Source organism: Lissotriton helveticus, chromosome 5_1 (genome assembly GCF_964261635.1).
Source record: "Lissotriton helveticus chromosome 5_1, aLisHel1.1, whole genome shotgun sequence".
NCBI classification, from domain to species: domain Eukaryota; kingdom Metazoa; phylum Chordata; class Amphibia; order Caudata; family Salamandridae; genus Lissotriton; species Lissotriton helveticus.
Genome location: NC_136065.1, coordinates 1,040,296,595 through 1,040,312,785, shown reverse-complemented (window position 1 = coordinate 1,040,312,785; position 16,191 = coordinate 1,040,296,595). Strand labels below are relative to the sequence as shown.

Genomic DNA, 16,191 nt, shown 5'->3' with positions numbered 1-16,191 from the left:
TTCCTTGGACCCATCTAAGCCCGAAAACTATCGTCCCATCTCGCTGCTGCCTTGGCCGGCGAAGATAACAGAGGCCCATGTCAACTTGGCCCTGTCTGAGTATCTCGCACGAACCAATGTCGTCGACCCCACACAAAACGGCTTCCGTGCTGGGCACAGCACGGAGACCGCCCTCCTTGTGATGGTGGAACATCTCCGTGCGGTGCTGGATGCTGGACAGACGGCGCGCTGATACTGTTAGATCTCAGCGCCGCCTTCGACACAGTCTCTCACAGCATCCTCCTGCATCGGCTCGAGGAGATAGGTGTCGGCGGACAGGCTCTGCAGTGGTTCCGCTCCTACCTTGGCAATCGTTCCTTCTGTGTTTCCATCTCTCCCTTCAAGTCCAACTTCCAACCACTGGCCATGGGGGTTCCGCAGGGATCCTCGCTGAGTCCCACGTTGTTTAATCTCTACGTGAGACCGCTAGCTGATGTCACTAGGCAGTGGGGCCTAACCTTGGTCTCATATGCCGACGACACACAGCTGGCGGTTACTCTCAGCGGGGATGCGGAAGTAGATGCCCCCAGGTTTCAGGATGGATTGAAGGCGGTGGCTAGCTGGTTGACAGGGAACTGTCTCCAGCTGAATGCCACTAAAACAGAAGTTATGGTTGTCGGTAGGGGAGCGGAACTCTGGGGTGACCAATGGTGGCCATTTGAGCTGGGACCATCCCCGGCGCCGGTTTTGGAGCTGAAAAATCTGGGAGTGTGGATAGACTCGGGTCTGACTTTCGTAGGACATACTAAAAGAACAGCGGCTTGTTGCTTTGGTCTGTTGAGAGGCTTAAGACCTGTTCTTAAGTACTTTGATGCCCCAACCAGACAGTTAGTAATCCAGGCCACTGTCATCTCTCGCCTGGATTACGCGAGTTCTCTTCTCGCCGGGGCCAATCAGGCTGAGCTTACTCGATTACAACGGGTACAAAACGCCGCAGCCAGGGCGATTGTCGGCCTCCCTAAATTCTGCTCGGTGGCGAATGTTCTTCGCTCCCTACACTGGCTCCCAATAAGGAAGCGTATTCTTTTCAAGGTACTCTGCCTGGCTTTTAAGATCTTGAGAGGCATAGGCCCTGAAATCTTGTCTGGCTCTCTTTCCCTTTATGTCCCTACTCGCACTCTTCGCTCCCAGGGCCAGGCCCTGGTTGTAGTCCCCAGATACAGGCTTTGCCGCATGGGCGGCCGCTCCTTTGGTGTAAAGGAGGCATCAGCTTGGAACTCTCTCCCGGTGGAATTGCGCCTGTTAGAGGATCTTATGGCTTTTAGGAAAGCCTTGAAAACATTCCTGTTTTAGTCTCTAACCCCCAGCCTGTGTTATGTACTTTAGAGTGGTCCTCCCTGGTTCTCTTTTTAGCTGTGTTATGTTTTTTATGCACTTCCTTGTCAAATGCGCCAGGACGCTCCTTAGCTGGAGTAGCTGTGCGCACAATAAAAACCAATAACATAACATAACATAACCTTAGAGTCCACTGCTATCCGCCCACCTCTACTAGCAACTCTGTGTAACCTAGTTAGATGGTATTCTAGCGGAAATGCGATGGCTACGTCAGGGGAGGCTTGTTCATGGAGCCATGTTTCCGTTATAAAGCAGATGTCAGGCTTTTCAGAACCAAGAAGACTCCATATTTCCTACGCATGCTTAGGTATTGATCGAGCATTAAAATAAAGCGCTTTTAATTGTTTGGGGATTTCAGAGGACTTCCTAACATTTTTTACTTGAGAAGTTAATGGAGTCATAAGCTCATTAACGGTCATTCATGTGCCTGCCACATGAGAGGCAATATATGCCTCAGTATCTAGCTGCCCTTTCAGTTTAGAAGAGCAGAAGGTATGTTTGATACTTTTAGCTCTCAAATAGAGTAGTCTAGTTTTGCCATGATGATATACAAGGTCTTAGGAAAATATATCTCTACCTTTGCCAGATTAAATTGGACGGGCAAGGGTCCTGGCGGGTGGCGGCAGTCTGGCGCAGATGGGCTTGCCTTTGGTGCGCCTTTAGCACGTCCACGCCCCTTCCTGCTTTAAGTAAGGAGGAGGGGAGGAGGCGAGTGTATCCTATACACTGCCTATAGAGGCAGCACAAAAGCAGTAGGTCTTCGCAAGTGATGAGTGAGACACCACGTAGGCAAAGTCTGGGATTGTATAGTGGCAATGTTAAGTCTTTTCCTCCTTATTCACTGGGGCAATTATTCTGTGCACCATCTGGGCCCGAGCCTCAAGCTCCTTGACTAGGTTAGCCTCTTGAGGAACCAGCTGGAGCAGCTCCCGCACTCCTTCATCACTGATGTCCTGGAATGGGAATCAAGGTGTCAGGCACTCCTGACTGCCTGAATGAAGCCCAGCCTCCACTGCTGGCTACCTGTCTGATGCCCAGCATCCACTGCTGTCCTCGACAGTGCCTCATCATGTACGGGCTGATACGCTACAGCCCAAGCTCTGAAACCTTGAGGCCCAACCCACTCCCAGTCTGCTGCCAGCACGGAAGCACTACAAGTATGTTAGGCAGCACGAGCAGCACAAAGCAGCTTCTGTGAAGCTCCCAAGCACTGTAAAGTAACCAGTTTTGCAGATCATGATCTTTGGCAACTTGTGGGAGATATAAAAATAAGTGTTGGGACAGGACTGTCCACTGCATGGTAAATGGGCTTGTGTAGCTGGCCAAAGTTCCCGGCTGCTTGTGAAACTGATATCCTGAACTTTCATTGTGGCCCTGACATAATTCTTATCAGGCATGTGCCCAGAAACCTTGGCCTGTCCTTCACTATACGAGTTCCAGGGCCTGTCCTGTGTCTAGAGAGATGCAGCAAGTGTGGCGTCTGCACGTTCTCACTAGAAGCCTGCTAGCTGGGAGAGGAAAGGAGTCTACCTTGGCCTATTTGCTGGGAAAGGAGTCTCCCTGGCACTCCACGAGGACAGACTGTTCACGAGGAGAAGTCTAATGTATATCATGCATGAAGAACACCTAGAGAAAGCAAACAACCTGGGAGAGCAAAACCAGAGGCACCCACTGCTGAGAGTGGGTCCCCCTGTTACTTCCCGAGGTTCCTGCTGAGAACCATATCCAACAATTGATCAAATTCAAACCATTGTGTCTGCCCAGTAGCTGCTGCATGCCATGATCTTGTGTAGCTTCTGTCGTCAGATTAACAAGCTGCAGTGCTGCCAATGCAGAGCCAGTCGGCCTGGGAAGGCTGAACTACCAGGGGCACTTTCTTGTTGACCAATCAGCCCAATGGGTGGTGCAATTGCCTTGTTGAAGGACCCAATTACATTCTGCCAGTTGAGGGTCCGCAACTGCCGAAGTTGCAGTGACTATTAGACCGTGCCCAACAAGCTGCAATTGTGTTGCAAATTCTGTTCGGAAGGAAGGCTGCTACGCACACTAAAAACCTGGGTTGCTCCTGATCTGCTTCTCACACTGCTGTAGAACCAACAACCAGATCATGTGGGCCTCTACCTGTGATCAGAACAGAAAGACCGAAACGCGCAGATTTTAATCCACATCTGAATCTGTAGGGTCCGCATAAGCTAGTCTGCATCTGTGCCTAATTCATGCTTCTGTAACAAGATATTGGAGACTATAATTAATAGGATCATACAGGCAGGAGAGAGTACTGGGTGGGTGTTACGACCACTCGAGATCATAACCAGGGGTGCCATCCTGATTGAATTGCATTTGTATTGCTGTGTGATTCAAAGTACTTTCCTTAAATTGAAGACAGCCACTGGACTGAAAATTAAGTTATTGTGTCTGTTGGTTGACTGTTGACTCTTGAGCTCTTGTTCCCCTGCTCTACCTCCCTAAAAAGCATGTGACTGTTTACCCTCTACCCTTAGAATCAAGTGCGGAAATTGTGACTTGGCCTGGTTTGGAGAGCCATAGTAGGATGGGCTCCAGGACACTAGTAGCAAACTACGTCAACCACCACGGTGGCCCCCAGTATCCCAAGTCTTCCCTTTAGCGTCCCAACAAGGTCTAAAATCGAGCAACTGATATCTTGCTTTAGGTCACGCCCTATTTGATTTATCTTCCTTTGTGAAACCTCTAATAAAAAAACAAGATCTGCTAAAGTGTGCTACTGTGTATTCGGAATGGGGTGGATTGAAATTGAAACTTTTTTTCAGTTTGTGAAGTTCAAGGTTTTCCTAGTAACATAAAAGGAGAGTTTCTTTTCCCGAAAGTTAACATCCTATTGCTAAGATTTTAGAATATAAACATATTCTAGTCAGATACAGTTTATTTAGATGTTTGTTTAGGATACTACTTTGCTATGCTGGTGAAGTAATACAAAATCCCCGGGAACCCTTCCTTTCGGCTCAGTCCATGCAGCAAACATGGTAAGGTTGCATAAATGCGGCCTAGATGCATGACGTTCTATGTATGGCACTACTTCCTGGTTCTTTCCTTTCGAACACATGTTGCTTTGAATCATCTGGTGTTCTTGTGGACTAAAAGCGACCCTGTCCCTTGTAAGATGTTGAGTTGTATCTTTAGAGGAGTCTTGTAGTGAGTATAGGGGACTTGAAAACAGGGCACAATACCATGCTCCCTGTCTGTCAATGAGAAAGCAAATGTCCTCGCCAATAGCCTTCTCCCTTTGAGGTTCTTTCTCACTTGCTATGTATAAAAGATGGTAGGTACTTCCTTCTCAGACCAAACTTTCACTGCCTCCAGAGACACTTTAGCACCATTGGTCCGACTTCCCCTCGGTATCGGGCTTTGGGATCCCGAACAATCCTTTCACGGTTTGTGATGTTTCTAACTCATTGCGACAAGAGCTGGAGTACATTACATCTGTCCCTTGCTGTGATTTAAGGGACCCTGAGTTTTTTTCTAGTGACTCCACTAGTTGCACCATGGTGGTAGCTTCGGGCCTCCTACGGGTTCATTCTTTCACTCTCAGTCTTGTACAGCTTGTCCAACACCCAACTCCTCCTGCTTGCTTTCGACTCAAGCTCTTGCATGAGGCAGGCAGTTTTTAAGGTCGTGTTCAGGAAGCCAGTCTATTTTAGCTAGAATTTGGCTGCCACCCCTCAACTTACTATAGCTTAAACATTTTACCACATTTTACTAAGACCTAAACACAAAAGGAAGATTCTGCATCTGAAAGCGCTAGCCTACGATGAAGTGTTATGGAGTAACTCTCAACCCAGTTGTGCATGACACTGCCATCCTAATGTATTCTCTAGATTCTAGAGGGATAGGAGATTCCACACAATGCCCCTGGTACATTTTCCAACAGTGGTTCAGGCTAACTCCAAAACGCTACCAATGGTCTCCCTCTGTGCTAATCCATCGCTGCTACAAATCCTAGGAATGGTTGAGTCTATGGGAAACACAGCAGCTGTTACTTCAAGTCATTGTGATCAGGAACATCTAGAAGTGAATTGTGCTCGTTTAATACTGTCCCTTTTGAAGTGGGACCGAGATTCATTCGTATGCTGTCATTCTCCCTGGGTATATTTGTTTTGACTGTAATGGTTAGTACCAGAGGCTACAAAGCTGTCTGCATGGTAGAAGTACTATTGCATTTTGCATGCAGTATAACAGATAGTAGTGCTTACCATGCTACTAGACATGCCAACAGTACCATCTGCTACGCTGCATATACTAAATGGAAATCTTTTGAAAGTGAAAGCAGTGCCTGCTGTCTGCCTTCAAAGAAGGGAAAATATTTTTTTTAAGTAATAAAATCTGGACTATCTTATGTTGGCTTACTTGTCACCACACCGCTTTACTCTTATACTACTCTGTTTATGTCGACCCTGCTGCCCTTAGTATTTGAGCCGTTGGAATCATAATGAAAATAGCTCAATTCTAGTTTGAAATAATATCATGTGTTTGTTTTAAACTTGTCATTAGTGCACTTTATTTGGATACAGATGTATTTTACTGGCTAAGTTGCAGATTGTGTAATGCTAGTGACCTGGGTTCGGGCGAGTCTTCCTTCACCTCTCCTTGTAAAAATCTGTCATGTAATTGGATAATCTAAAAATGTGTAGTGCAATAGGTTTTATTTTTTTTAATTGTACAGAATCTTAAATAGTCCTCCGATACCTTCTATGTACAATACCCCATTGCTGGTTAGGAATGATGTTCATATATTTTATTCAACATCTCTTAAACTGTGGCATTTCCTCTGCTTTCAATTCGTTGTTTTGTTTTGCTCGGGCCTGCCTCGTTAATTCCTATATTTATGCAAAACAGTTGATGAGACACTGTCTCTTATGTTGTGTGGTCCTTTGTTTTCCAGCTACCTGTACTGGATGCACTGCCACTTTCTCTGTCCTAAAAAAGAGGGTAAGAAAATAACTCTTTATCTGTTCAAATTGTCTTAAGTATTTCTATTTGTAAGTGCAATGTTCATTGAGACCAGTCGGGTGAGAAGTATTGCAGTAAAACCAATTGTTTTCCTCCTTTCGAGCTGTGCAAACTTAGAATGTGCCGCATTTACCTGCGAAAATTGCACCAGGTTTTACCAGCTACATATAGAGTGCAAAAATCCACCAGTTGGGGAATCGCTGAAGCTAATACAATACCGAAATTGAAACGCAGGAGGTGCAATGAGTGCCAAGATTCACCATGTTTACAAAAAAAACTGAGTGTGACAGACATTTGCGTATTTGGAGAGTTTTCCTTTTCAGCACTGAACCATGTACAATGGTGTGCCAACAAGTACAAAGCATGAGAAGCTAATCAAGGTCCCTGATTGGTAAATCTTGTATGGTGTCGTTTTTGCCATCAAGTAGTTAGGTCCAGAGTACTTGTAGTAGTATGCATTTTATTTTTCTCTTTCGGGGCGACACGGTGGTCAGAGTTGTATGACTCCTCATGATGTTGACTGTAAGCCCACAATGCCCCTGTACATGTACTCTGCTGTTGGGTTGAGAGGTGCACTGACCGAGCTCCCGACAAAGACCAATTGTGACTAGGTTGGAGAGTGTTTGGAGACAGGGTGTTGTCTTGGAGCCTCCTCAAAGCCATTTCAAAACTGAGCATGCTTTTTAAATTCTGACCCAACTGCGATCAAAATAACGCCCTGTATGTTTGTATGTATGTCAGCCTCCCAGGATACCATTAGTCAGAGGATTGTAATGTATGGTCCTCTTTCAATCCTTAAACTCTGATTTTATGGAGAAAAGTTTATCCTGGCACACTTGGACAATGGGATAAGGCACACTCTATGTTAGAGAAACAGAAATAACAGGCCCCATGGGTTTCTTGGATGAAGAAGACATTTCTTAGGAGAACACAGGAGTATTATGAACTTCAGGTTATTACATAATAAATCCTAGAAGGAGTCATCTGAAAGACCCTAAATCTACAAAGCGACAGCAAGATGTCTGCTAAAGAAATAAAGTACAAAAGGGGGTGGTGATGGACGGAGCATCTGAGCCAATCAAACACTCACACCCAGTCAAAAGATCTGGGTTTGATCCATTACCGTTCTTTAGCTCACTCTGCCACCCCAGTTCAGACATGGCTATATGCAAATCAGTCTGACCCTGTGCCTCATGGGAACAGTCCAGCCCGAACTGCCAAGCCATGCCTTCCCTGGACCGGACACAAGCTTCCGAGGACCGGTTTCTGGCATTCCAGCCGTCTTCAGCCAGGCTTACTTGAATCCAGTGGCAAAGTGAGCAAGGGACTCACGTCTGAGCATACCCTGCCACACTTATGGCAGCCAAAGCAGTACAAAAGGGGGTGGTGATGGACGGAGCATCTGAGCCAATCAAACACTCACACCCAGTCAAAAGATCTGGGTTTGATCCATTACCGTTCTTTAGCTCACTCTGCCACCCCAGTTCAGACATGGCTATATGCAAATCAGTCTGACCCTGTGCCTCATGGGAACAGTCCAGCCCGAACTGCCAAGCCATGCCTTCCCTGGACCGGACACAGGCTTGGTAATACTTGTATGGTGCCGTTTTTGCCATCAAGTAGTTAGGTCCAGAGTACTTGTAGTAGTATACATTTTATTTTTCTCTTTCGGGGCGACACGGTGGTCAGAGTTGTATGACTCCTCATGATGTTGACTGTAAGCCCACAATGCCCCTGTACATGTACTCTGCTGTTGGGTTGAGAGGTGCACTGACCGAGCTCCCGACAAAGACCAATTGTGACTAGGTTGGAGAGTGTTTGGAGACAGGGTGTTGTCTTGGAGCCTCCTCAAAGCCATTTCAGAACTGAGCATGCTTTTTAAATTCTGACCCAACTGCGATCAAAATAACGCCCTGTATGTTTGTATGCATGTTATGCCTCCCAGGATACCATTAGTCAGAGGATTGTAATGTATGGTCCTCTTTCAATCCTTAAACTCTAATTTTATGGAGAAAAGTTTATCCTGGCACACTTGGACAATGGGATAAGGCACACTCTGTGTTAGAGAAACAGAAATAACAGGCCCCATGGGTTTCTTGGATGAAGAAGACATTTCTTAGGAGAACACAAGGGTATTATGAACTTCAGGTTATTACATCATAAATCCTAGAAGGAGTCATCTGAAAGAGCTTTACTGAACAAAAAGACCCTAAATCTACAAAGCAGACAGCAAGATGTCTGCTAAAGAAATAAAGTCAAAGGTTGACAAACAAAAATAGTTTATTTCTAAATAACGTTACGCTGAAGGCATTGATACGCCGATGCATCTTTCTGATCCAAACAAACATAAGGAGGAATTCAATATGCAAGATCCAACATCTGAAAGTGATTGAGGTCGTAAGGACAGGGATAAACGGTCTGAGAACTATCAAAGCTGAGAAGATTCTTTGGACTCTACTTCAGAGCATAATAGAGATAGGGAATGGGGGAAAATCATCTAACTCTCCTTCAGAGCACAATCCACTTCAGAATCAAAAGAATGAATATTGGACTCAAGAATATCGAACTCTGCTTCACAATATGATCAAGCTCCAATTCCGAGAGCTCGGCCATCAAAGTCAATAAAATAATCGCTAAACAGAAGTTATTGAGCCCAGGAGAATTAAAAAATTTTTTTTAAGTACAACGCAGATATATCTGACTTAAAAAGAAGCAGAGCTTTAAAGAGGCACTTGACTCATAAAAATCCCAAAGCCCCTGGGGATTAAATGATCAAGAGAATACACTGACAGTCTAAAACAAAGAGTCAAGTGGTTACTCCTGGAAGTTTGAGTGGGTGTTGAGTAGCTGGAGAGCATTACGGACAGTGTTGCAAAAGCCATATTCCCTCTGAGCCTACATGAATGGAACGAGAACTGCACATCGGCGATCTGGATTGTGAGAGGGTATTGTGTGACGATTCTCCCTCATAAGGGAAAATGAGATGTAAAGATTCCTAGAAGCTCTGGTGGACGGCTTGGCACTCATATTGCAGACTCACCTGTCGCACTTGTGAAAGTATTTTGTGGTGTCTTTTATGCAATGTGTACAGTTGACAAGTTTTGTTTATAGTTGGAAATAATAAAACCAGTTTACAAAAGAAACTAAATAGAAAAAATACCTCCACCAACCCCACAGGAGTTTGTCACAGGGGTGTATGGAAATTGAATTATTACTAAGTGAGGACTCTGAGGTTGCACCAGTGGCAGAAGATCCAGCTTCACACATTTTGTAATAAGAGGAAGGCATCATTAAGTAAGCAATAGAAATGCATTCACATCAAGAAGACATTGTGCTTTACTAAAGTAGACGCTCATTATCAAAGGGGCAGCTGACATTTGAGGTACAAATAAATACAGAACAAAAGGGTGTCAATTTTATGTTAGAAACTAGAACTCCTCAGTTTAGGAGGCATAACTACTCATGTTACATACTATTCTACAGCAAAAGAGGTATTCCTTAAACCAAACACAGAAACAGTGGTGATCCCAAGAATAGAAAAAAAGTGCAAGACTTCGACTGAAGACCTACAATACATTATATCGCAAGTAGAAGCAGAATATCTGTTTGCAGCTAGGAAAAGAGCTTAAACTGGAGTCACGCATGGACCACTACATGACAAATATAGTAAAAATACTTGAGGCAGTAGGTTGAACAAGCATTGGCAAAGTCAATAGGTCTCTCCTATGCAAGAGCTATTGGCTTTGCCAATATGTTTTAGCCATGTTGTTCACCAGTGTGGTTATTGTTCAGCATGACTTAAAATAGGGGGGTAAAGGAGAGTGGTGTGGAGTGTCGTAAAGTAGAGTAGAGTGGAGTGGTGCAGAGTAGAGTTGAGCGGCATGGAGTGACATTGAGTGGTGCAGAGTGTTGTGAGGGAGTAGAGTATTGTAGAGTGGAAGGGCGTAGGCTGGAGTAGATTGTCAGACAGGAGTAGACTGTTGTAGATTGGAGAGGCATATAGTGTTGTGGAGTGGTTTAGAGCACCGTGGAGTGGTGTAGAGGATATTGCCGTGAGTGGAGTGGAGCGTTGTAGAGTAGCGTTCGTAGAGCAGAGGAGATTGTCATAGAGTGGAGATGTGTAAGAGAGTGGAATGTTGTAGAGTTGAGTGGCATAGAGCAGAGTGGAGTGGCGTAAGGTGAAGTAGTGACGTGGAATAGAGTGTATATAGAGTGTAGTATTGTGTTATAAAATAGGGTGGAGTAAAGTAGCATGGAGTGGCATAGAAGGAGTTGCATAGATCGTTGTACAGTGGAGTAGTGTTTTAGAGTGCAATAAAGTGGAGTCGAGTGTTGTGGAGCGGCGTAGAGTATAATGGAGTAGAGCGTTGGAGTGGAGTTTTATAGAGTGTAGTGTTGTAAAGTCGCGTACAGTAAAGTGGCGTAAAGTACAGTGGTGCAGAATAGATTGGCATAGAGTGCATTGGTTGTGAGTAAAGTGGTGTAGAGTGCACTAGCTTAGATGCAGTTTTGTGCAGAAGAGTGGTGCAGTGTAGAGTTTAGTGGTGTACAGTAGATTGTGTAGAGTGAATTGGCATGGAGTGGTGCAGGGTAGAGTGGAGTGCTGCAAGGTAGAGTGCACTGGCGTATAGTAGTCGTGTAGAGTCCATTGGTGTAGAGTTCAGAGTTATAGAGTAAAGTGGCGTAGAGTGCAGTGTTGCATACTAAAGTGGTGTAGAGTGGAGCGGCGCAGAGTAGAGTGGCCTGGATTGGAGAGATGCATAGCAAAGGGTGCAGTGGTGCATAAAAGAGTGGGATAGAGTGCCCTGGCATAGCGAAGAGTGGCTTAGAGTAGAGAAGTGTAGAGTACAGTGGAGTAGAGTGCAGGGGCACGTAGTACATTAGAGTGGCATAAAGTGTAGTGGTTTAGAAGAGAGTGGTGCAGAGGCATAGAGTAGAGTGGCGTAGAGTTCAGTGGCAGAGAGGGCAGTGCTGCAGAGTAGATTGGAGTGGCGGAGAGTGCAGTGGAGTAGAGTGGGGCAGAGTAAAGTTACATAGAGTGCAATGGTGCAGAGTATAGTGGCGTGCAGTGCAGTGTAGCTTGGCAAAGAGGGCAATGGCGTAGAGTTTATTAGTTTTGAGTAAAGTGGTGTGGAGTGCAGTGGCATAAAGTGCAGCGGTGCAGAATAGAGTGGAGTGGTGAAGGGTGGGGTGGTTAGAATGGAATGGTGTAGAGTAAAATGCAGTGGCATAGAATGCAGTGCTGCAGAGTAGAGTTTAGTAGCATACAATGCATAGGTTTAGATGGAGTGGAGTAGAGTGGGGCAGAGTAAAGTGACATAGAGTGCAATGGTGCAGAGAAGAGTGGTGTAGAGTGCAGTGGCTTTAAGTAGAGCGTTGTTGAGTATAGTGGCGTACAAGGCATAGAGTGCAGTGGTGTAGAGGGTATTGGTTTTGAGTAAAGTGGTGTGGAGTGCAGTGGCGCAGAGTGCAGCGGTGCAGAATAGAGTGGCGTGGCATTAAGTGGCACAAAGTGGAATAGAGTGCAGTGGCATAGAGTATGTTGTTTCAGAGTACAATGCAGTGGTGTAGAGTGTAGTGGTGCAGAGTAGAGTGTAGTAGCATACCGTTCATTAGTGTAGAGTGGTGCAGAGTAGAGTGGTGTAGAGTGCAGTGGCTTTAAGTAGAGCGTTGTTGAGTATAGTGGCGTACAAGGCATAGAGTGCAGTGGTGTAGAGGGTATTGGTTTTGAGTAAAGTGGTGTGGAGTGCAGTGGCGCAGAGTGCAGCGGTGCAGAATAGAGTGGCGTGGCACAAAGTGGAATAGAGTGCAGTGGCATAGAGTATGTTGTTTCAGAGTACAATGCAGTGGTGTAGAGTGTAGTGGTGCAGAGTAGAGTGTAGTAGCATACCGTTCATTAGTGTAGAGTGGTGCCGAGTAGAGTGCAGTGGTGCAGATAAGAGTCGCGTAGAGTTCAGTGGTGGAGAGTGCAATTTTGCAGAGTAGAGCAGGGCAGGGTGAAGTGGTGTAGAGTAGTGTGGAGTGGTGCAGGGTAGAGTGCAGCAGCGTAGAGTGGTGTAGAGTAGGGTGCAGTGGCAGACAGCACAGTGGCAAAGAGTGCATACTGCAGAGTAGGCTGTCAAGAGTGCATAGGTGTATAGTAAAATGACATTGAGTGCATTGGCATGGAGTGCAGTGGTACAGACTGGAGCATAGTGGCATAGTGTTCATTGCCGTGAAGTAGAGCGGCATAGAAAGCAGTGGTTCAGTGTAGACTAAAGTTGCGTATAGGACACTGGGTCAAGTGTTGTAGAGTATAGTGGCACAGACTACAGTGGTGCAAAATAGTTGGCTTAGAGTACAATAGCATAGAGTGCATTGGCATAGAATTCAGTGGCCCAGAGTGGTGTGGCACTGATTGCAGTGGCGTAGAGTAGATTGTTACAGAGTGGAGTGATGCATGGCAAACCAAACCGTGGTGAAGTATCCACTTTCCCTGTCAAACCTAGCACAGGTAATATCGAAGTGGTCAATTTCAAAAAGCAATTCACTAATAACATAACCCCATAAATGTGTAGAAGATGTTTAAGCAGACAGTGGAAGCAAATGGGTGGCATCACACATGGATTACAAAACTGGAATTTCTAAATCACATATTTAATGTGTGGGCAAAATTAGATAAAGGGCCTTATTTAGAGTTTCAACAATAATGACCTGGTCTCCTTGTCACTTCTATTTCAATTACTTATGAAAAAAAACACGCTAACTTGTGTTTGTGGTTGGGTTATTTAATCACCCAGTTTTTTCTAAAATTCGTTTTTTTCCTAGATAAAAGGACTCTGTTCTCCTCAGAACCACATATACAGTTTACACACATTTATCACAATACTTTACTAAAACTCACATTTACATATACAAACAATTCAATCCTTCCCGCTTAATGGGATTTTCCTAATACTATACACAGTAAACCTTACTATACATAGTACAACCACATTAAGAAACAAAAAACCAATGTGGAGCAAAAATATATGCTCTTTGTTATTCAATCAAATTGAACAGTAAATTAATTTTCAAATTATTAATACAGCGTCTTTCCAAAGTGTCAATCCTATATTATTTATGTAGGCGCTTTAATTTGACTCCTGCTGAACTCTCGCTGTGCCGACGCGTTTCAAGCCACACTGTTGCCTTTGTGGGCTCTCATCAGGGCATCTTAGTTTCCAACATTGGACTTATCTAAAGGACACAAAAAATGAGACACCTATCACTCATCTGCACAATTATCTTTGTTTTTACGCCTTTACCTTTGGCTAGTTTGGGACCTACCTGCCAATGCGGTAAAGTTTTTTTTTTAATATAAGGGCTCCTTAGCAATTTTCACAGCTGATTATAAGGTAAACCTGTAGGCAATAAAACATAATTTTCGTTTTTCTATACCTCCTGGTCACCAAGCTGTTGTTAGAGGTAATTCGACATTTTTTGTGTTATTCAACATACCTGCAATTTCGTTCGTTATGCGACTTATTTGCTTTCTCTCTTCATTGCCAGGCCATTCTGTTTAAAACACAAAATGAAGACATACATTCGTTCAGCACAGCTCTCGATCTTGCCATTACGGATAATATATCAGGGGCATGCACGTACCTTTCAGCGTGTTATTAATTCACCGCCTACTCGTATGTGCTCGCTGGTCTTAGCTGTCACGTTTCCTAAGTAGGTGACACTGGGCTTTAGGTTAATGCTTCTACATGCTTCGTTCATTTATTTCAATCTTTTCCGCGGGGACGCCAAGTGTTTACCTTGCAGTATTCCTTGGCTCCCTTCAATGTAGCACTCGCTCGACACGTTTTCCTCAATGTGCGGTGCGCAGTCATAGACGTGTATACGTATTGTGACTTGGTGCTGCTGGAAGTTGTAGTCCATTGTACTCCCGGAGCACCAGTCTGTTGGTATTTTTAAGGGGGATCTCAGGTAAAATTTAAAAGCTCGATTTTCTTCGCCTGACTGACGAGGAACTTGCAATTATATCGATTAGGTGTAGATGCTGTTAATTACTTATATACCAGCATTGTACTAATCACTAACTATATTCAAAGTTCTCAAAATTTTATTGTTCTTATGATCTGTCTCTAACATGTGTGAGAGCTAGCGAATTAGAGATAACTCCTACATTCACATATGTATTCCTTATTATTTATCCATAGCCAGCCTATTCGTATGAGTCTACCTGAGTCCACATTATTAAAACCCACCATATATTATTGAACACTTGCATCATAATTTTCATGACATTCCGACACATGATTGCATCGATATTCATAGTAAAGCTCATGCAAACAACGGAATATACAGTACTCACTCTTGGCATTAACACAGCGCTTTAAATCCTGGAAATTTCAGACATTTCGTTCATCCCTGTCTGCACAGTGTTAAATTTCATGATCAGATAGGCTTCTTTTCTAAGCAAGAGAGCCTCAACATTAGGCACCTTATTCGATACATTCAATGATATTAGTACCGTCCAATTCAAATCCCTCTCTGTGTGCCCTGCACTTATATAGTGCTCCACCATAGGGGCAGTCATTACCTTTTTTTTAAGACGGGACCTGTGTTGGGTGATTCTTTGATTGACCTGCTGGGAAGTTTTGCCAATATATAATTTCGCACATGAGCAAACTAACAACAGCTTGGTGACCAGGAGGTATAGAAAAACGAAAATTATGTTTTATTGCCTACAGGTTTACCTTATAATCAGCTGTGAAAATTGCTAACGAGCCCTTATATTAAAAAAAAAAACTTTACTGCATTGGCAGGTAGGTCTCAAACTAGCCAAAGGTAAAGGTGTAAAAACAAAGATAATTGTGCAGATGAGCGATAGGTGTCTAATTTTTTGTGTCCTTTAGATAAGTCCAATGTTGGAAACTAAGATGCCCTGATGAGAGCCCACAAAGGCAACAGTGTGGCTTGAAACGGGTCAGCACAGCGAGAGTTCCGCTGAGTCAAATTAAAGCGCCTGCATAAATAATATAGGATTGACACTTTGGAAAGACGCTGTATTAATAATTTGAAAATTAATTTACTGTTCAATTGGATTGAATAACAAAGAGCATATATTTTTGCTCCACATTGGTTTTTTGTTTCTTAATGTGGTTGTACTATGTATAGTAAGGTTTACTGTGTATAGTATTAGGAAAATCCCATTAAGTAGGAAGGATTGAATTGTTTGTATATGTAAATGTGAGTTTTTGTAAAGTATTGTGATACATGTGTGTAAACTGTATATGTGGTTCTGAGGAGAACAGAGTCCTTTTATCTAGGAAAAAAATGAATTTTTGAAAAAACTGGGTGATTAAATAACCCAACCACAAACAGAAGTTAGCGTGTTTTTTTTCATAAGTAATTGAAATATAAGTGACAAGGAGACCAGGTCATTATTGTTGATACTATTTGAAAAAGGCCCCACCTGGTTCCGGTTTATTGGGCCTATCCCCCCCAGTTTATCTACTTATTTAGAGTTTGGCACAAGTGATAGACCGTCACAAAATGATGGAGGGTCATTGGCTGTAATGCATTTATAATAATGTGAATGGGATATCCACCAAGTTTGTGATGGCATATCCCATCCACCAAACTCTAACCAAGGCCAGTAGGCCTGTTTGCAATAGAAACAAATGTCAAATGTCAAATCCATGCATCAGGCATTACCATTCAGTCAGTGCGAATGTATTGGCAATAAGCTGGTGTAGGCAATTTCCTTACACGTTTCCTCAGATACTGTTAATCAAGACAGTGATAAACAAAGTCCGAACCTCGCATATGGTAATGATATTAATAGCACCTGGATGGCCA

General features: G+C 43.9%; 1 protein-coding gene across 2 annotated transcripts in view; it reads left to right on the top strand.

Moving 5' to 3' along the window:
• The window catches only part of ZFYVE27 (zinc finger FYVE-type containing 27), a 338,299-nt gene that overhangs the window by 302,768 nt on the left and 19,340 nt on the right, over positions 1–16,191 (top strand). For both annotated transcript variants that reach the window (XM_078643569.1, XM_078643568.1), the window contains one exon: positions 6,293–6,339. In XM_078643569.1, coding sequence (XP_078499695.1) covers positions 6,293–6,339 — 47 coding nt within the window. The remainder of the gene's footprint in view (positions 1–6,292; positions 6,340–16,191) is intronic.